Source organism: Rhodamnia argentea, chromosome 6 (assembly GCF_020921035.1).
Source record: "Rhodamnia argentea isolate NSW1041297 chromosome 6, ASM2092103v1, whole genome shotgun sequence".
Taxonomy (NCBI): Eukaryota; Viridiplantae; Streptophyta; class Magnoliopsida; order Myrtales; family Myrtaceae; genus Rhodamnia; species Rhodamnia argentea.
Window position 1 is genome coordinate 20,575,405 of NC_063155.1, and position 21,804 is coordinate 20,597,208.

A 21,804-nucleotide genomic window follows, 5' to 3' on the forward strand; every position below is an offset into this window, starting at 1 on the left:
TTAGAAAATATTGTCTATCGTATATCATTAAATAAAAAAAAACTAACCATTTTTTCGAAAAATAATTTCTTTTAACATGAAAATTTCCCCAAATAAACGCATTCTAAATAACAAAAAATGACCGTTGCCAGTCACCTCAATCAAGAAGAGAAGAGTGGACTTATAAACAATGAAGTAATACCAAAGGTGACCCATAAAAATGGGCAGCGACTTGACTGGTCCGTCCCCACCATCAATAATATCTCAGTCTCAATTCTTTTCCTGCCACTAAAGGATGGATTGCGCACTAGTCGTAAACCTGCTCCTTGTCTGCCATTACTAGGAGAAGGCAGTAAATAAAGTAAGAACTTTTAACGTGCAAGTCGCCAATCACCGCTAATGGGTGAAGCATGCTGACTCGGCGAGACAGAGACGTTGAGGAAAGGAGACCCTCGATTTGCATTATTTCGGTAGAGTACTTTTAGGTTTAAAACAACAAATTTTTTATGCTGGTGTCCTGAAATCAAGTACTTCGGTTTCCTCTCCGCTCAGTACACTTCGCTTCAACCATCCGAGCGCTCTTGCTTAATCCTCCGCCGCTCCCGAACCAAGCCACGCCCATCGCAGAGCTCTTTCTTGGAGCCTTCCTTCAGGTGCTGTTCGATAGGTTGGCCTCTCGCGAGCTGCTCGACTTCGCACGGCGCGAAGGGATCGATGAGCTGCTGAAGAAATGGGATAAGTTGCTGACCAGTATCGATCAGGTGCTGGTTGATGCAGAGGACAAGCAACTGACTGGCGATCGCGGGGTGAAGTTGTGGCTTGAGGATCTCAGGGACTTAGCCTACGACATCGAAGGCTTACTTGATGAGTTCACCACAGAATCCGCTGAAAACAAGTCCAAGGCAAAACCCGGCACTAGCAAGGCCCGTTCCCTTCTTCCGAGTTGTTGCTTCAAATTGAGCCCGAGAGCTATTATGGTCGACCACAAAATGAGATCCAAGATAAAAGATATGGACCGCAGATTACAGGACATCATAACTCGGAAAAATAGTCTCAACCTCAGAGAGAATAATGGGCAGCGATCAGCACACTGCCGACTAGATAAGCTGCTTCCCACTACGCATTTGTCAGAGCCTTGTTTTGTTAGTAGGGAGGTCGAAAAAATGGAGATCCTCAGATCACTGACCGGAGAAGAAGACAATAGAACATGTGCAGATCTACAAGTGATTCCCATAGTAGGGATGGGGGTGTTGGGAAGACAGCTCTGGCTCAGCAAGTCTACAACGATCCTAGAGTCACTTGCTATTTTGAGAAAAAAGCTTGGGCTTGCGTTTCCGATGAGTTCGATGTGCTTGCTATTACAAAGACAATACTAGAGGCAACCAACGGCCAATTGCCTTGCGAAGGTAAGGACTTGGATTGGCTTCAAGATAAGCTCAGGGAAAATCTTTCGGGGAAGAAGTTTCTTGTCGTATTAGACGATGTTTGGAACGAGAAGTATGGACATTGGACTTCCCTCTTGAAGCCTCTTCAATCGGGAGCAAAGGGAAGCACGATAATCGTCACGACTCGTAACCACGGTGTTGCTTCAATGACTCGTAACCACCGTGTTGCTTCAATGGCCGGTGCTCTACCGACAAATCTCAAAGAGTTGCCCCTACATGCTTGTATGACTTTGTTTGCATTTCATGCTCTTGGAGTCGAAAATTTCGATCAGCATCCCGATCTTGAAGTACTAGGTCGGAAAATAGTTGAAAAATGCAAGGGGTTGCCATTAGCGGTGAAGACATTGGCCGGGATGCTGCGCACTGAAGTCAATCCACATACATGGGAAGCAATATTGAACAGCAAAATTTGGGACCTACCAGAAGAGAGAAATGAGATCCTTCCGGCTTTGAAACTTAGCTATCTCCATCTCCCTTCCAATCTAAGGAGATGTTTTGCTTACTGCGCTATATTTCCCAAGGACTATGAAATCCAACGGGACGAGTTGATTCGCTGGTGGATTGCAGAGGGCTTGGTGGAGGCAAAAGGAGGAAAGAGCCGTTGGAATGCAGGTTTAGATTATTACAACGAGCTAGTGTCTAGATCGCTATTTCAAAAGTCGAGTAGTGATGGGTCACGATTCTTGATGCATGATCTTGTGAATGGCCTTGCAAAGCTAGTTGCAGGTGCAACTTATTTTGATTCGGGGGAGTTTGAGGGTGATCACACTAATGCATCTTTAACTCGTCACGCTTCATTCATTCGAAGCAATGACATTGTGCTAGAAAGACTGAAGATATATCATCAAATGCAGGGACTTAGGAGCTTCATATCGTTAGAGAAGGAATCTGGGTACTATGATAGGTCCTATTTGTCCCAGAAAGTGCTATCTGACTTGTTGTCCGAATTGAAGTACTTGAGGGTGCTTTCTTTAAGCCGCTATTACATCAGCGAGGTACCGGATTGCATTGGCAGATTGAGACACCTACGGCACCTTAATTTGTCGTATACCGATATTGAAACGCTTCCAAAGTCAGTTGCTGCATTGTACAACCTAGAAGTTTTGATATTGCGGGGCTGTTACAAACTTGTCGAATTACTTGAAGATTTGGAGAAACTGATCAATTTAAGATTTCTCGACATCACTGACACTCCAAGCCTAAGAGCGATGCCGTTGTGTATAGGCAATTTGGTGGGTCTTGAGATGTTGTCCAAGTTTATAGTGCGAGCAAAAAATGGCTCGAGGTTGAAGGAGTTAAAAAGCCTTGGGAATCTTGAAGGGGAACTGTGCATCTCTGATTTGCATATGGTTCAAGAAGCCAAAGATGCCAACGATGCCTGTTTACACACGAAGAAGGGACTACGCCGATTAACCATGCGATGGACTGAAGATTTTGCTGGTTTCCGAAACGAAGAGCTTGAAGCAAAAGTCCTCGACTTTCTTCGCCCTCACAAGAACCTTGAAAACCTCGCAATATCCTACTATGGTGGCCTACAATTCCCGTCGTGGTTGGCGAGACCCTCTCATGTTAACATAGTGCGTTTACGTTTACATGGGTGTCGTAGGGCCAAAGCATTACCGTCACTCGGGCAGCTATCTTCGCTCAGAGAACTGGTCATCGAAGGTCTAAATGCTATACACACGGTAGGGCCAGAATTTTACGGAACTAAGTGTCCTTTTCCGTCCCTAATAACTTTGGAATTCAAGTACATGCCATTGTGGGAGGACTGGTCTGATTACTTCGGCACTGAAGATGTCGGAGTTGTATTTCCCCGTCTTGAGCATCTCGTCATTACGGATTGTCCTAAGTTGATAGGAAGATTGCCTAGTCAACTGAACTCCCTCGCAAAGCTCGAAATCGACTCCTGCCCGTGTATGGATGCCACGCCCTCTGTCATTAGCCTTCCATCTCTCAATGAATTGAAGTTTGGAGGTTGTAAGGAGGGGGTGCTGAAGAGTTTGGTAAACCTGACGTCTGTAACCGCTCTTTACATAGAAGATGTGGTTGATCTGACTTACTTAAATCATGGATTTACAAGCTCCTTAATCAAGCTGGAGAAGTTGGGGATGGAAAGATGTGAAGAGTTAATTTACATGTGGCAGGACAGAGATGTAATTCGAGATCTCACTTGTCTAAAGAGCTTATTCGTCCAAAGTTGTCCTGGACTCGTATCTCTTGCAGCTGGAGAAGAAGATATAGAGTTGCCCGTCAACCTCGAGACTATCAGTGTGTGGAGTTGTGACAATTTGGAGAAGCTACCAAGCAAGATGCACGCCCTCTCCTCTCTGAGAGATTTGGCCATTGAGGAGTGTCCAAAACTCGCATCATTTCCCGAAACAGGTATACCGACCTCAGTGATATCATTAAATATTACAGACTGCGAGATTTTGCAATCTTTACCCATCATAGGAGGATTAAGTAGTCATCCGGAGGAACCAAGCAGCAGCAGCAGCAGCAGCAGCAGCAGCAGAAATAACCACGTTGACATGACGTCTCGTCTGCAAGACTTAAGAATCAGCGAATGCGATTCTCTGCCAGCCTCTCCATTCAGCGAGGGTAGATTTTTACCTACGACCCTCAGGACACTTGCAATTGGGGGATGCAGGGGAGTGGAGTCGCTGGCGGAGATAAATGTAGACCGTCTCCAGTCGCTTCAAGAGATTTCCATTAGCTTTTGCGAGAATTTGAGGAGCTTACCCCAGGGCCTGCACACACTGTCCCACCTCACTTCCTTGACATTGATGAGATGTCCTGGTCTGGAGCTGGAGTGCTTCCCTCCTCTTCCACCCGGCATCACGAGCTTTCGTCTTGAGGGGTGTCCGAAGATCAAAGCGTTACCTAATCAGTTGCATCGACTCACATGTCTCCGTGATCTGGAAATTCAAAGGTGTGAGAGTATGACTCGATTCCCCGACGGAGGATTGCCGCCCCAGCTACAGAGACTTTGGGTAAGGGATTGCGGGAATATGAAGCACCCGGTGAGGGAGTGGCTGACCCCCCTCACCTCCCTTCAATTACTGTACATCGACGGCAGCAGCATTGGAGGAGGAGGAGTGGGAGAGGAGGAGGATCTTGTGCTTCCGCTCCCTTCCTCTCTGCTCGACCTCAGTATCTACGATATGCCTAACCTGGAGAGACTGTCCATCACTGTCCCTCCCTCTCTACGGAGATTATGGATCTACGATTGCCCGAAGCTGAGGGAGTTGCCCAAGGATGAGGATGGTCATGGCCATGGCCTCCCTCCCACCCTTGAATTTTTGTGGATCTCAGGATGTCCGATCCTGGAGGAGCGATGCAGGAAAGGGACCGGCTGCTATTGGCCCCTCATCCGCCATATCCCACAAGTTACATTCGACTATAGTGGGTCCTCCATTACTACTTGAAAGAGTCGGAGGTGGGGGGGTTGTTGGTTGGTTTGTGGACACAAATCATGTTTGAGCAGGCAGGTGCGTGACTGGCAATTGGCATCAGATCAGATCAATACTTGTTGATGTCATTCATTCCCATCTCACTAACTTTGGATTCCTTCATTTCTCTTCTTCTCTTTTTATTTTGTAAATTTATTTAAAAATATCGCAAAAAGTAGCGCAATGTTTACTTATTGTCCCCCCCCCCCTTTCCTTTTTTTCTTTTTGTGGTCAAAATAAAACAATGCAACTGATGTTTATTATCAAACTATTCAAATATTCATTTTTTTCTTTTAATGACGAACGAACAAAAATTCCAGACCTTATTTGGGGGGTTGGGTGGGTTCTTTTTTTTTTGGACAACAGTGGTGGGTTCATTTTGAAGGGAAAATAACCCAAATTAGGTCCTTTAAAAGTAAAGTTCTTTTATCCTTTGGTGTCAAATTTTCTCTCCAATAATAAAGAATTGGAGTGTTTTCAGAATCTCATTTCCGATTACGAAAAGATTTTTCTTTTCTTTTTTTTGCATTCATCTTAATGGATTATACTGGATTTTTCATTTTGAACTATCGACTTATCAATAACCATCCAAATAATGTTTTCGTGTAAAAAAAAAAAATGATTTCCTTTGCCTTCCGTAAACAAAATGAAAAGAAAATAATTGTTATTGTGCGTGTAACCCAACAGCCTCGTGGTTATTAGGGCATAGGGATTTGTTCAACATTTTCCCCGAGCGAGGAGAACAGCCCATTTGCTATTTTGACGGTAAATATCAATCTACATAACCATGTGAAAACCGACTCACATTTTGGTGCTCATGGGAGGGGCCATTAAGTCATAATTGGATAACCGATACTCAGTATCGACCCTTAGATATCTCAATGTTGAGCAAACGCCCCCGATATTAGATGTCGGCAATCTAATTGCTACAAGGGCTCCGCTAGCAGCATAGCATTCTTTGGGTGATTGTAAGAGTAACAGCACGTTGGCGAGCTACAAATTTTTTAAGGAGCGGACCTCATAATAATTTCTAATCCGTTATTACTCTTTTTTTTTTTTTTGGTAGCCCAAAACAAGCCGTTAATTTCACGCGATTCCCCGATGGAGGATTGCCGCCCCAGCTACAGAAAATTAGCATACGGAAATGCGGGAGTATGAAGCAGCCGGTGAGAGAGTGGCTTACCCCCCTCACCTCCCTTGAAGTACTGGACATCGACGGCAGCAGCATTGGAGGAGGAGTGGGAGAGGAGGAGGATCTTGTGCTTCCGCTCCCTTCCTCTCTGCTCCATCTCCGTCTCAAGACTGTCCATCACTCTCCCTCCCTCTCTCCGGACCTTGAAGATCAACAATTGCCCGAAGCCGAGGGAGTTGCCCAAGGATGAGGATGGCCATGGCCATGGCCTCCCTCCCTCCCTAGAAAGACTCGAGATCGATGGATGTCCAATTCGTAGGTGTGAAGGCGAAGTAACATTTTTTGCCCAGCAGTCACCTTAGTGAGAATTGTAATCTTCATTGGTTTCAAATAGAATTGCCCAGCAGTCACCTTAGCGTTCCATTTGTTCTAAACAACTCAAAAATGTCCACATGGGGTCCTCCCGTGCTTAAAGTGTAAATCATTGAATTTGCGGCAGCCGTTGTAACCCTCATTATCAAGCCATTTCGAATATACTCTGCTCGTCAATTTCTGCTGCTATGATAGACAATTGCTTTCACAGTTGTAACTTGTGAGTACACTCCTGTCGATTGTCGCATATCCTTTGTTTATTATTCAACATTGCTAATAAGACTATGGCAGTGATTCGACTAAAGGGTGACTAAAATCGGAGGGATTACGGCGTGAAGCGATTTGGCATTCAATTTTGAACAATTGCATTCATGCATGATACAAGTCATACTTCCTTTCTTTTGAGTTTCTTGGAAGAAATTGAAATTACACAAATACTGGCTATTGATATAGAAATGGAGAGAGTGCGGCTACAAGATGGACCTGCTAGTTGAGGATGTTAAAATTCCTAGTTTCATCTTCAGGATTCAAAAAGATACCATGGATTCATCTTTGTTTGATGCCTTTCTCTGTGATGGACCATCCGTTGTCTACAATTTATCAACTTGGTCTGTGACTAATGTTGATCAACATCAGAATACTTCTGTGAAATTATGTAGAGATGATGCAATGAGCCTAGCTAAACACAAGGAGTGTCTACCCCAAGACACCACTCTTTAATTTGAAAAACAGTGCTCTACCTAGAGATGACGTCCTTCCGTTCATTTAAGTCCGGGGATAATATTGAGCATTTTCATATAGTCCAGAGATTGAATTGAATATATACCAAAAGTGCGAGCATCATATTAAACAAATTAAAAATTCAGGAATAACATTATATATTGAGCTACAATCCGGAATGCATTTGCCGGTCCATCCATGTACAAATTCCCATTTGCATCGATGTTGAGTTTATGATGGACGCTCAAATTGACCCCGTGAATTCCAAATCGAGCATCAAAAAATGAAATCTCAAATCATTGAAATCTTCAAATGATGCCAAAATTTAGTACTCCATTGAAGTCACGCATCATACACATATTGTCCAATGGTCGGAGACGCAACCAAGCGCGTAAGGCACTGTCGGGTACGGCATCGTTGGGGGCATATGGCGGAGGAAACTTCAAGGACTCTGCCATGATAATGTCAAATTTTAAAATCAAGAAAGCTCTGTTCTTTGGACTCCCCTGTTCGACTCCTACTGTAACGTCAAAGTCCAGACCAGACACCAAAGCCAATGACTCCAAAGGGTAACTTAGGTAATTGAACGAGCAGAAAAGAAATGGAAAGTCCCCAGCACCGAACTTACAACAATCCCCTGCTCCAAACTAGGATGACATGTCTTTGATTCGATCATTAACCTACATCTAGTCCCGACGAAAACTACCGCCTCACTGCAACATAAACATGAAAGACAGCCAGCCTCGTCCGCTTAAGATCAGTTTCATGATTCTTCTATCTCACGTGGCAACAAGCCAAACAAAATAAGGTGAAATAGACTAAGTATAGTAAAGTATCTTCATTTTGCATACTTAAAGAGGGAGCTGAAACATTCACAAGAAGGAGACATGGATGCTTCAATCAAATTCAAGAGCGGCAGCATTATCTTCCTCCTGCTAACAGGAAGCTTCTTTGCCCTGGTTTTCTCAGAGGTCCAGGTCAGCGTCAAGAACCGGCTGGGAGCAGCAAGAACATGACCCCCCATTGCCAGTCCAAAGATGACAATCTGGGCCAGCAGGCTGTTGCAGATGGAGGAGAGTTCGGGTGGGGTTTCAATGTGAATGAGTGGGGTATAACTCTGTATTATTGTGACATGGGATGGGAAAATTTGCAGGACTACAACTTCGATGTGTATTCGCATGCTAGAGACTCGGTTCACGGTGATACTGTGTTTGTGGCATGTCTCTGAGGAGGGCATGTATGGCTTGAATGGGCAAACTGGGTTTTGGCAGTACATTTACCAGTGGCCAAGTTGACACGTTTTGGCGAAAAAGAAATTGCAATTGTGAAGGAGGATTCGGTAAGTATTGAATTTGACCCTTCTATTTTGCCCAAATAAAGTGACTTTATCTTGAACTCAGTTTGGATCTTTCATTTCACATATGAATGTCTGAATGCTCTCTGAACATCATAAGTAATGCTGCATCATCCTTTGAAAGAGCATTGCCATAAGAATCACCAAAACTTTTTATTCAGAATATGTCAAGTTCAGCAAAGCCACCATGTTATTTTTCAATCCACCCCCCTAGCTATTACACTGTGATCTCAGAGAGAGGTAAGTTCCACACTCACAGACCACAGCAAAAGACTTCAGTTAAATCTACTTCATTCTGTTTGACAGAAGGTGCGGAAATCATTGCTGCATCTCATTTGCAATGAGCTGAAAAGGGAGCAAATCCAATACATATACTGATGTATTCGCATTTGAATCGAGAGTTCTCTTGACAAAGACAAGACGATCAGAATGAACAAAAACCAGAATTCAAAATTGAAGACCATGTTCTCGGGCTGCTTCAGCGAGAGCTTCCACACGTCCATGATAGGGATATCCACCCCGGTCGAAGGCTACCTTCGTGATTCCTTTCTCCAAGCATGACTTCGCGAGGATTTCACCCACTCTCCTTGCCACTTCCTGATGCCATCAAGTTACAAGGATGAGAGTTTCTTTAGCAAAGCACACAAAGAAAAGCAGTTCAAATTGATTTCACAGAGGATCTACATTCTGGAAAGAAATAAATCACAAGCTGTGGCAGAATTTCTTATCATACTTAGTGTCTCAAAATGCACATGGATTGCAGAAAGAAATACACAGGAGACCAGGCACTTCTTTATCTGAGTCCCACATTTTTTTTTTCTCTTTCGTTTCATTTTGAAAATCTATAGTTTTCTATACAAGGACGGTGACAGTACATGCAGCGAATTAAAGTTCATTTGGATACTCACGATGGTAGGACCAGAACTGCAGTCGAATTCCTCGGAGACGGGCTTCTGCATCGTTGATACTGCAGCAAGCGTGTGCATCTTAGTGTCATCAATCACCTGGACATAAAGGTGCTTGTTGGAACGGAATACACATAATCTCGGCCTCTCCGGGGTCCCCTGAACCTGCAACACCCGGAATACTTCAATTTCAAACTTAAAAAAAAAAAGTTACTGCTTTGATTTCACGACTTGCCAGAACAACTCCAGTGCTTTAACCATAATGCCATAGCATGGTCTCCAACAAGTAGAAACTCAGAATCACTTGAAAATTTGTCATGTGAATCCAACACCCAATGATGTAGGAACACAGGATAAGGTATTACCACGACACATCTAGTTGAAAGAAATTAAACGACTAATCAATAAACCCCCAATGCGTAGACTGTGTGATCAAGTGCTCCGTTTGAATGTGGCAGCTATCGTGATCCAATCACAGCATCTTTCACTCAAAGCAACTTTGAGGTCACACCTGCCCATGGTGGCTAGGAACCTTAGCCTATGTACATTGACAAGACGGGTTTGCACGGCGCAGAAGATCCAGATAACCATGTTAACCTCAGTGGAGGATGAACTAGTACATTTTCCTCTTCTTCTCGATTTCTTTATCCTAGCTCAGCAACCCTATATGCCATTCACAGAATTGACAAACAAAACACCAAGTAGAATTCGACAGCGCAAGCTCAGAGCTATCATTCAGATTCTAGCCCACAAGAACACGCTCTCAACGCTCTCATCCTCAAAATCACTCCTCACCCCAAACGAAAACCACATGAACCCAACTAATGCCCGCGGCTGCACCCACCGATTGGAACAGAGACTCGCCAGGAAACCAAATCGAACCACCCGCCTAAAAGCAAATGAACCCAACCAGTGCCTTACTAGAGGGCCCAACCATCCTGAACTGGGACGGGGCATCATTTCAATCAGTGTATAAAAGCAGGAGACCGAGAAGACACCTTCTTCCTGATGCGAGAATGGCGGGCGAGCCGGTCTTCTCTCCTGGTTCTGACTTGGGCTTCGACGGCGAAGAGAGACTGGCGCTGTGGCCGCTGCATTGGGACTGTTCCGACGGATTTAGGGCAGTTTGAGACCGAGAGAAGATTTTGGGAGGAACCCAGAAAGGGACTCTGGTTGAGGAACGATATTGAAGTAGACGCAGCCATGGCTTATCGCTATGCAAGTGCAGGAGAGAGCGATAGTGACGAAGAAGAAGCACTTTTCGCTCTTCGTTTCCGCGACGCCTTATCCTTTTTGACGCATTATTTTCGGATTTAAAAATTCATTAGGGAAAATTGCAGTATGGTCCTCCTAATTTTTTGTGGGTTCAATTTTGGTCCTTGTGCCAATTTTCGCGACAAATTTGATTCAATTCCATCTAACATCTATCACATTTCCATTCAAATCTTACTTATGAACACTGAATTGCCAAACGAATGCTTGAGGTAAATGCTAAACGATTTGACCCAAAGAAAAAACTCCTAGGAAAATTCTAGAGTTGAGCAGCCTACTCAACACTACAGGCCATCAGATTTGAAGTAAAAAAGTCCCATCCGTTGAATCAATAATAATAGACAGGTGTCTCTCTTATAAACGGAAAAAATTATAAAAAAAAATCATAAATATATTGTACTATTACTAATTTAGTTCTAACACTTTTAATTTTGTCAATTCAATCATAAACATTTTTCATTTGGGCCAATTTACTTATAAATCTTCTTTTTGTGTCATTTCAATTCTAAACCTTTAGTCCGTCCAACCAAATTTGACTAACCGGCCCTAATAGGGCAGCTTTTAATAATATTTAAATTTTTTTTTCAAATTCTTTTTTTCTTTTCTTTATTTTCCTATTTTTATTGTTCCATCTTCTTCCTCCAACCGATGAGGCTCTCACCGGCCCTAGCCTCTCTCGGATCGCCGATCCGACAATAGGCTAGAGGAAGAAAGATGAACAAAAAATCTAAAAAGAAAGAAAAGAAAAAAAAAATTAAACTATTATTAAAATTGCTCTGTTAGTGCAATCGAGTTCATGTCAACGCCAACCGGCCAAAGTTGGCCAAATGGACTAAATTGGCCTAAACGCAAAATATTTAATACTTGAATTGGCACAAAAAAAGGTTAGGATTGAATTGACACAAATGAAAAAGATTTAGAACTGAATATGTAAAATTAAAAGGTTTAAGACTGAATTGGCAAAAGTGCAATAGGTTTCGGACTTTTTTGACAATTTTCCCATTATAAAAGGCATCACCGGTACATGTGACAAGACAAATTACTATGGTTAGAGGTGTAATTATCAAGAACAGTATTGAGGAAAATTACAATATTGTTGGATAATTAAAAGGGTTACTAAGAGTATTACGGAAATTTATCATGAAAATTTAATTAGTATAATAAGCTACTGATTTTGACCATTTGAGGAAAATAATGGTATTCTTGAATAATTACTAGCGACAACATTCGAAAGTTACAAAGTGTAAAGCGATCCACGATTATTGAGGTCGGTACAGATTACAAGTCCCTTTTGCTGCCGAATACGTGAAAAAGAAGAACACTAACTATAGGTGCAGTCCAGAGACTATACCAAGATCAGTTAAATCACAATTGCTGGAGAGGACAACGACTATGACAATAAGGTATGACCTTTAAGGGGAAATTACAACACCGTTGAAGGGAATAACATCTCTTAAAGACAAAGTAATTTACCTTAGAGTAAGTAATATAATTTACCTTTGAAACGAGTAATTTAGCTCCAAAGTACCTTTGAAATAAGTAATTTAGCTTGAAAGTAAAGCTCGTAAACCAGCTTATTTGTATCGTAGATGCAAAATGAAGTTCATAAATTATATTTTGTGTTTGTAAGTTTATACGTTCATGGCATACAGCAGGGGATACTGTCCCGTCCTTTCCTATCATTGCTTATTCATTAACATAATAGAGCAACTTCAGACAATAGACAATAGATGCCTCTGAGACTTCTTAAGCCGGTCTGAATCCTCAAGAGCATCGATCTTCCCCGACAACGAACAGAATAAAGACCGAGAAATAAGGGTTTCCAACCTTGACAAACTCTTCATTGCATGAACTCTTCTGTGATTCTCACACAACAACCCCCCCAACTCCCCCCCTTCCTCCCCCTTTTCCCCCTTCCTCTTTCTTCTTCTACATGTAGATGCAAAATGGGAGAACCAGAATCTCACCGAACAACCCGCTTTCCTTTTTCACTTCTTGCCGGGCACTGTTCCTCTGTCGCCTGCACAAAAGAAAGAATGGACTGATGGAATCTGCTGCTGGCACTACTACAGGCATGACCTCCATCCCTCTAAGAGCATGGATGTCTCAACTCATCGACTCATAAGCAGCTGGCACGTCATGCAAGGGATGGCCTTTCTGGTTTCTCTCCATTATCCTTCTCGCCAGGGAGACTTGCTTCCCAACTGCAAAGACGAACGCTTTGCCTTTCCCTCCGGCGCCTCTCGCTGTTCTTCCAACACGGCGGACATATTCACTCGGATCGCGCGGGAAGTCGAACAGAATGACATGATCCACTCCGGTAAAGTCAATTCCTCGTGACGCCCTGCCACGTGGTTGAAAAATCATCAGGGTCTTGCAAATATTTACGGAAAGATGAGATTGACATGTCTTTGGTAAATTCGTATGTGCCTAGCGACCCCGCCAAGAGTTAAAAGCAGCCGCCTTTCATTTGACACTGTCACAAACAGTGCTGTTAAAAGCACAAGGCGCTGTTAAGAGGCTCAGACCCCACACAATGCCTCAGGCGCTACGCTGAACAGTGAAAGGTGCAAAGTAAAAAGTCGGGATTCATCTATCAACAAACAAATTATTAGGTCTTTCATACTTAGAAGTTAGAATCACAAGTTTGAGGTCTGCATCGTAGCACATACTACACTGGTGCAAGATGTTGCGAGGGTCTACAAGTCAACGAGGAATTAGAACGGAGAGACTAGAGATGAGTAGATCGACCTTCATTTTTTGTTTCTGTCCTTCTTCACGAGCTTTGGAGGACAATGGAACAAGAGAGAACAACTGTGGCCGTTTTGAGATAAAAGAAGCTAAAAATCTCTCGGCTTCTCAGAGTCTAGTAGCTGTCCTCCACTTCCAACAGCTCTTTCAGAAAGACAGATACCTATTCTCTTCTTTATTTTTGCTAGGGATAAAAAGGTCAAAGAAAAAAAATGTTAAAACTAGACAAATCTTTTCTGAGGCAATACCTCAGAGGAGGAGCACCGCACCTCAGGTGCTTACCTTAAACGAAGAAACCTTGCTTGAGATGAGGCGAGGAGCAGAGGCTTCCTATCTCAGTCATTACTATTTTCATCTAATTCTTGTTGACACTGACTACACTATTAAATGTGCAAGCTTGAACTGAGAACTGAAGGCCTGGTTCTTGGCAGGTCATGCATGGTTTAACTAAAGGCTTAATTTTAGGGATCAAGCTCGGCCGCTGACCAGATCTATCTCTAGAAGTATAGGTTGATTGGTATCGAACAAGCAACAATAAATACCTGTCGGTACAAACCAAAAACAAGGAGACCTCTTTAGATGGAGAAGCAGCAAACTCTTTCATATTTGCCTGTCGCGACTCTTGTGAAACAGCAGCATGAAATGGTAGAGCTCGTGTACTAGCGCCTTTCCTGTCAATGCGTTTCAATGCATTTTCAACTTTTCGACATGTCTCAATCTGCACATGGAGAAGGAGAAGGATGAGTTAAAAGTGATGATGAGTCCTCATCCAGGGAGCTTCGGAGCCTTCTCTTAAACTCCAGGTCAGGAGTGAGAGAGAAGTAAAGTAATGATGAGTCAATTTCAAGCAGCCTATACTCAAAAATCAACATACCTTGTTACAAAAGACAATTGTTTTGGTTACTGGGCTTTCTTCCGCAAGCTGAATGAGAGCAGACTTCTTATTCAGGAATGCAGTATCTGGAGTCTTTTCACTGTCTTCGTTTCCACTACAATCTATGAGAAACTGGACATGACATGTAACAGTTAAATTCTCCTCTATTACAATGGTATTCAGTTAGTTTGTACACTACGTCTGCACAAAGTTAAATTCTCAACAAAAAGGCAAAATGAAATAGAAAGAATTTTCGGGAAAACTGCATAAACTCTTCTGCAAATTGATGAAAGAATAGGACCCTAATTTAATCCTCAATCAACTCAGCACAATCAATGAACTTTCAGAGACTTCTCCTGATTTTATTTCTCTTCACCTTCAAGCAATTTTAATGGCTTACAGAATGCTGGTGGCTTCTTTAGATAGTATAGACAGCTTTTGGCTAAAAGAATAGTATAGACTACCGATACACGTGCTAAGAGTCATTGAAGGAAAAAATTTTGTTCAACTCTTCATCGACTTTCCATCTACCCCCATCATATGCAGTAACAATCCCTCCAAACACGCCCCCCCCCTCCTCCTCCTCCTCCTCCTCCTCCTCCTCTCTCTCCTCCTTCACCAAAATCCAAAGAATCAAGATAAAAACATGCTCCATCACTTTAGGGAGCATAAACGACAGATCAGTTTTGAGTAATATATGGTCCAAAAGCATCCAGAAAAAAGTACATACACGGAAGTGAATCTTTTTGTGCCTAAATTAGATAGCACTAATGTATCCATCGGCAAATAATGGAAAGGGAAATAATACAGCTTTAGACCAACCTCTTCAAGGTGAGGGCTTGTCCGATGAATGCCAGGTCCCATGATCACTTCACAGTCGGGAAGAATTTCAACTATATTGTTATATATATCTACTGGCAATGTGGCTGTCACAAACAGATACTGTGTGGTGACAGGTGAAGAATTGATTATGCTTTGAAAAGCTGCTTCAAACTCCTCATCATTGCAGAGAATGTCCACCTCATCCAAAATCACGCTGCATCGTAAAGCCATAAATTATAGCAGCAGTTGCAAAACAATCTGCAATGTGTATAAAGAAACCATTCTGCTCTTTCTCTGTAGTATAGCATGTACCAAAATCCGCTGAATGCCAAAATCATCCAAGCTTTGATGTCATCAAATTCTTAGGGGGCGAATCCATTAACAAAAGATTTTTTTAACTTCAGATCCTATATCGAACAATACGATGAGTGGAGCTTTCTGGATTTATCGCCAGTCATTTCTCAAGGAAATCTATTGGGGCTAACGAACAGCGATATATCTAGCATTTTTGTAAATCAAAGCAAAGGTCTCCATAACTCAATCCAGAAAATCAAGATTCAGCTCTATGCATGCAAGAATAGAAATTTCGCTAATCTTTTCCTTTCTTCAAAGAATGGTGATGATACATGGTGGAAGTACTGATTCTAGAAAACAGTGGCATGATCACATTCGTTACTCAAAAACATATGACAAGACAACGATTTTGAATAGCTCGTGACCCAAACTCATTCATGCAACATTACACGATGCATAGGCTTACCATCTAAGATCCTTCAACTCCAAAAAGCCTTCTTTAACAAGAAAAATAAAGCGACCAGGAGTGGCTATTAGGACGTCAACACCTTCTTCTATATTTTCCAACTGAGTTTTCTGCCTGAAACCCCCCGTTGCAACCATAGACCGGAATGGAGCCCCAAACTTTGATATGGATCGGCAGTTACTCAAAACCTGCATAAACTGACTATAGATATTACGTATCAATCATGGGGGTGCAAAAATTACGTTATGTTTTGTCATCCGCTAGCAAAAACAAGCATTGCTGTACATAAAACCAACTACAGAGTATCTCCAAATTCAGAACACCTCCATTTTCAAAAGCTCCAAGGAGATTATCAGTTTTGCCACATGAGTGGATTACGCACATCATATAGGCAACTGTGCCACTCAAATTGATATATGTCTTTCTAGGAACCCAATACAATCTTTCAGATTGCAACACTTAGGAATCTCTATTTCTCTTTGAAAGAAGAGATGACAATTGGAGCATTACAGGTAAAAGTTGTTAAAAACAGGTTGACTGCCACTGAAAATGAATTGGATTACTTTTTTACCACGAATTTGCTGCTTAAGCAATAGCCTATCACAGTACAGGATGAGAGCTTAAAATGGCTATAAACTAGTAAAAGTTGGTGCTCTGCTGGGCTTGCTCAGCAAGTAAGGGTAAAAGAAAAGGCACAAGAAAAGATACCAACCACCAACCTGTGAAGCTAACTCAGCAGTTGGCACCAAAATGACAACTCGAGGTCTTCTTGAGAAGGATTTACTAAGTCCTTGCAGCTCTTCTTGCCTGAGATGTTGGACTATTGGCGCAAGATAAGCCAGCGTTTTTCCTGAACCACTCTGATCAGCTATAATACAAGTCTTTCCCTCAATTACTGGTTTGAATGCCATTGCCTGCAGTCATTCATAGTTAGCATCAATCTGAGCTGCAGTACACTAGGAGAAAATCTTCCTTTTGCCAAGGTGTAGATAGAACATCTTGATGTAATTACTTATCAATACCCAATGCAAAGGAAAAGACAAAAACCAATCCTATAGGTTGGCCCTTCAATGACTTCCACATCCATCAACTCCAAATTCACACTTATAGATCAAATATTAATGATGACAAACGCAAGCTTACCTCTAAAATTATACAGAAACAAGGTCATCATTGATTTGAAGCTAAATGCGGATATCATGCAGACAGTAGATAAGAAAATGATTAGAACGTGCTCAAGTTTAGTATATTGCCAACTAAAACAGCAGTAAGGAAGTAACAACCAAGTTCCTTCCATTTGCCCAGCAAAAAAAGAGAAAGAAACAAGCTGAAACCTTTGAGTAGGTCATACTATTGATGTACCTGAATATGCGAGGGGCGCAGAAAACCCTGCTTACTCAAAGATTCAATCATATAGTCACTACAACCCAAATCTTCAAAGGATTTTCGACTGTGGAAGACACTATTGGAGGGAACTTTCCTATGCAAGTTTAGATCTTTTGACTCAGATCTAAAGTCGTCCAGGGAAACCCCCCTGCCCCATCCTCTGAAATCTCCATTAGAACTACGAACTGAATGCTCTGTTCCAACTACTCTGGTGGAAGATATGCCATGTTTATCGGACTCCATTCGGCGCGCCGAATGATCAACATCTTCAGTGTCAGTCCTTGCAGCAGCGTCTCTGGCAGCTTTGGATTGGTAAGCACCTGAATCCTTTCCTCCAAGTCCAACGATAGCTGCTTTATTCTTTTTCCCCCGTTGTTCCAATTTGGCATAAGAGCAATCAGGCACATCAAAAGGTACATTTTCTGCTGCTGGTTCATAATCTTTGTGACTTGGTTGCTTTAGCTTGGAAGATTTTTCAGCAAGAGCCTTGACTCTCTGCGATTTCAATCGTCCAAAACTTCTGCCTAAACCACTTGCACTTGCTGCAGGAGAATCATCTTTTGGCAGGGTTGACCCATGATGATTGCCTGCAAAAGAAGAAATGATTGTCAGACTTCACTCTATCGCTGGAAAAACAAAATCATCTCCAAGCTCTGACTGTACACATTACACATAGGGATTGAGTGCGCTACAAGAAAGTCTAACACAGATTGAAATGGGGAAAGAAATTTCTAACTTGTTCACATATATTCGTTTTCAACCCAAACTAAGAAAACCAAAATCATTTGCCCAAGACTCTATGATTCGGATGAGCTCCAAAAGAAAATCTAATGTTGGATTTCTTATACATCTGAACACAATGGTTCAGCCGTGGCTCTTGTGCAGCACGAAAACCTCACGACAAATTGCTCGAGTTGCTCCCAGCGGCTAGGATACCGATCATTAACAATGTAAACACAAAAACCCAACAAATAAAAGAAAAGTCATCATCAGACCAAACCACATTAGTTATTCAACTTCACATTCACTTCAACCACGTCTACAGCTGAATGCAAACTATACAAGCTATAGCTCAATTACTGAGATAATCTAACCTAGCATTCAGCTTCCACTGTCGATTTTTTTTTTCTTTCCTTTTTCTTTTCCCCTTTTCGCTAAAGCTAACAATGAAGTTACCTGCCACGCTCTTAGAACCAAAATGAGTACGAAAGTAAGAAACAAATCTCCTTCATCTGCCACGCTCTTAAGACCAATACCCATCATCACATGAACAGAGACTCAATTCGCAGCGAAGCATCACCTCCACTAGAACCGCCACGGCCCCCGCCCGCGCTCTTCCTCAGGGGCTTCCACCGGAGGACATCCTCGGACGGAACAGGAGAGTCGGCCGGGTCGTCGCTACCGCCCCAGACGATGAACCGCTCGCCCGTCTCGTCGTCGATCAGCTGGTAGGCCCCCGGAGTCTCCAAGGGCGTCCTCGAGTAGCCCCCCGACCGGACAGCGAAATTACGGGTCCCGCCACCGGGAAGGCGGCGAGCGCCGAAGGCCCGAGAGGCGAAGGGACGGGGACGGGGACGGAAAGAGAAAGGGGACGCGACTGAGTTGGAGCTGGAGTTGGAGGGGAAGGGTGTGGAGTTAAGGCTGATTGGAGGAAGAGCTTTCGCTAGCATCATTGTGCATGCCCAGAAGGAGATGATGAAGATGATGAAGAAGAAGAGAAGATAGCGGGAGACGCCCAAGCAAGCACTGCCGGGTCGGGCTAAGGTCCGAAAAGAAATTAAAAGCGGGTTCGGATTAACCTTATCTCTCTCCTCCTTATTTAGGTTCTTTGACGAAAATTGACTTACAAAAAAATATATTTCGAATTTTCCTACATTCGATTCGTGAAAAATAAATAAATCAAAGAAAATATTTTTCACTTATAAAAACGGTACCTTCAAAAATAAGAAAATATGGAAACATTTTACTTATATTTCTTTCCTCTGCTCTTTCAAATTCATTTTCTTTTTAATTATTTTAATTTTTTCTTTTTATTTTCTAACTTTTTTCGATAACTTTTATTTTTCATGTGTATCTTTTCTTTTATTCTTTTTTTTTCCTCTGCCAATTGTCGATCAGAGTTGCCGGCTACGGGCGAGGCACATGCTCGCCCAAGGCAGCTGAGAATTTAGTAACAAAATATAAATGAATAAAATAAGAAAATATTAACAAGAGTACACGGAGGAAGATCAAATCTGATTTTCCATATTGGATGTTGGAATATATTTTCTAGTTCATTTTCAGGTTTAAGCCGAATATTAAAAAATACTGTCATTTCCCTAAAAAATGATTTCTCATCAAATATTTTCTAGAAATATCTCATTTTTCATGAAACGAACCGAGCCTTAATTTAATTTTTTTTATGCAAGGCACTTTGATGTTTTCTTAAACCCGAAACACCTATAAATCTTAATTTTTTCTTATATTGAGACATGAAGTTACATAAAAATTATCCATAACTTTCTTTTATGAATCTTGGGATATATTAGAAGGACTCGTAATATATAAAAATCTAAAAGGATCCATTGTATTGTTTAAATAATTAATCGATGAAAAATGGTTGCATTATCAACAACAATTATTTTTAAATATTTTCGTGAACAATGAAAAAAATCAATTCATTCATTTTTGTAAGTAATATAAGCGATTATTTTTAGGAAAATATTTTCCAAATCATTTACTTTCCGCTAAACAAATGGAACCAAACTCAAATAATAAGTTATGATGATTTGTATTGCTTGAAATAATTAGTAGGTGAAAAATATTTTATTATGGATGATAATTTACTTTAAACGTTTTCGTCAACGATGAGAATGATTTCCTTCGTTCGTTTTCGCAAGTTATACAAGCAATTATTTTTTAAGAAACTAATTCGAAAGTAATTAATTTTTGGTGAAACAAACGAAGAGACTATAACTTTTCTGAGAGTATTTCCGCAAAATTTATATGTTTTCCCTCGTTAGTCGAGGACGCGATTGAATAAGTTCGAAAGTCTGGGGTCTCTCCTAATACGGAGTATTCCGATTAAAGAAATACGTTTGTAAAGTACCCTGCCCTTGCAAAATTGGAACGTGCACTCATTTTTGGATAAAAGCTCGTCTTATGTCCCTACTTCATCGGGGTTAACGTATTACATCGAGTGATTACACGGAGGGAAATGAGCCGATCAAACGTAAAAAGATATCAAAATGCGAATGTAAGATCGAGAGAGATGCATTATCTATGAGTGATATGATGGATCCCTGGTCATATATTTATTGTAATTGTGTCATTCAATTGTAAACTTTCTTCTTTTTATCAGTTGAGCCTTAAATCTTTTTACAATTGTGTTAATTCAGTTTATTTGATAGGCCAAGATCGACGTGGCAAATTTGTAATAATATTTTAATATTTTTCAAAATTTTAATTATTTTTTTATGTTTTTATAATTTTTATGTCTTTTTTCCTTTTCTTTTTTTATGGTTTGGACCGGCCAATGGCCGACGACCTCCACCAGTCCTTGAGCGAGGGCTTGCGGCCAGAGCCCAAATCTAGGTGAGGGTCACAAGCCCTCGGTCGATGGTCAGCCGGCCCAAACCCTAAAAAACAAGAAAAGGAAAAAAAATTATTAAAATATAAAATAATAATTAAAAACTTTGAAAAAATATTGAAATATTATGAAAAGTTTGCCACATCGATCTTGATCGGCCAAATGGATTGAATTGATATAATTGCAAAAGGTTTGAACTCAATTAGTAAAAAAAAAAATTATGACTAAATTGACACAATTATAACAAACTTAGCACTTTTTTTTTTTTTTTTATAATCCTCCCATGGGTCCTGTATCTTAAGGTCATAGATTCGAAAAATTTCCAAAGAATTGAGTGATTTGTTCCCAAGGCCCATTGCCAAAGACCTCGTAGATAGGCCCAATGCCTTTGAATCTAGTTCAGAAGATGAATGACCCCAAGAAGGCCCTCAACGAGTGGAACGGAATTTTCTCTCCAAACAAAATATTCACAGGAAAAAATAGACCATACAAATCGAGCTAATGGGGAACCGAAAAAATTATACTATTTAATATGTGATCGAAGTAGATAGAGTTGATTAAAATGCAAAAATTATAAAAAAAAAATTGAGTATTTTCTTGTATTACATAGCATACATCTCGCTATTTTCTTAATTTATGACCGACGTGATGTCTTGGAGTGAACTTACGATCTAGACTATCAGAGAAACTGTACATAATGACAGCAAGTTATGGGGATTGTTTGTTGGTATGTCTTTGATCATTTTTCTAGCCATGCTCCCCAGTTTGATATGGAGAATTTTATTTTGATTATCCGAAGTTAATTACCATCATTGTGAAACGGAGTACAATTCAAACATAAAAAAGTTCGTGGGTCCAATGAGAGTTGCACCTTGCTCTACTAAAGAATGAAACGAACTATACACGACACAAAATCTATCCGGCTCTCTTGAATTTTAATCAAAAACCGATCAGGTTGCGTTTGGGAACCACAATTTCAAAGGCCTTTAGGCCGCTAAAGATCCTTGAGCAAATG

At 41.3% G+C, this 21,804-nt stretch overlaps 3 protein-coding genes and 1 pseudogene across 3 annotated transcripts; 2 read left to right on the top strand and 2 right to left on the bottom strand.

The window, feature by feature from the left end:
• Positions 1–414: 414 nt before the first annotated feature.
• On the top strand, positions 415–4,882 carry LOC115729653 (putative disease resistance protein At3g14460). Its single transcript, XM_030660278.2, has one exon. The coding sequence runs from the start codon at positions 1,187–1,189 to the stop codon at positions 4,847–4,849; it is 3,663 nt and encodes a 1,220-aa protein (XP_030516138.1). The 5' UTR covers positions 415–1,186; the 3' UTR covers positions 4,850–4,882.
• A 1,972-nt stretch (positions 4,883–6,854) lies between these two features.
• On the top strand, positions 6,855–8,613 carry LOC125315539 (annotated as a pseudogene).
• A 148-nt stretch (positions 8,614–8,761) lies between these two features.
• On the bottom strand, positions 8,762–10,644 carry LOC115734387 (50S ribosomal protein L18, chloroplastic). Its single transcript, XM_030665139.2, has 3 exons — positions 10,355–10,644; positions 9,360–9,521; positions 8,762–9,048 (listed from the first exon to the last, which is right to left on the bottom strand). Exons 1-3 carry the CDS (start codon positions 10,559–10,561, stop codon positions 8,899–8,901), a joined length of 519 nt encoding a protein of 172 aa, XP_030520999.1. The 5' UTR covers positions 10,562–10,644; the 3' UTR covers positions 8,762–8,898.
• A 1,921-nt stretch (positions 10,645–12,565) lies between these two features.
• LOC115734385 (DEAD-box ATP-dependent RNA helicase 50) lies at positions 12,566–18,975 on the bottom strand. Its single transcript, XM_030665137.2, has 8 exons — positions 18,522–18,975; positions 17,198–17,808; positions 16,555–16,749; positions 15,836–16,023; positions 15,076–15,289; positions 14,254–14,385; positions 13,922–14,097; positions 12,566–12,972 (listed from the first exon to the last, which is right to left on the bottom strand). The coding sequence occupies exons 1-8, from the start codon at positions 18,892–18,894 to the stop codon at positions 12,735–12,737; spliced, it is 2,127 nt and encodes a 708-aa protein (XP_030520997.1). The 5' UTR covers positions 18,895–18,975; the 3' UTR covers positions 12,566–12,734.
• Between the last annotated feature and the right edge of the window lie 2,829 nt (positions 18,976–21,804).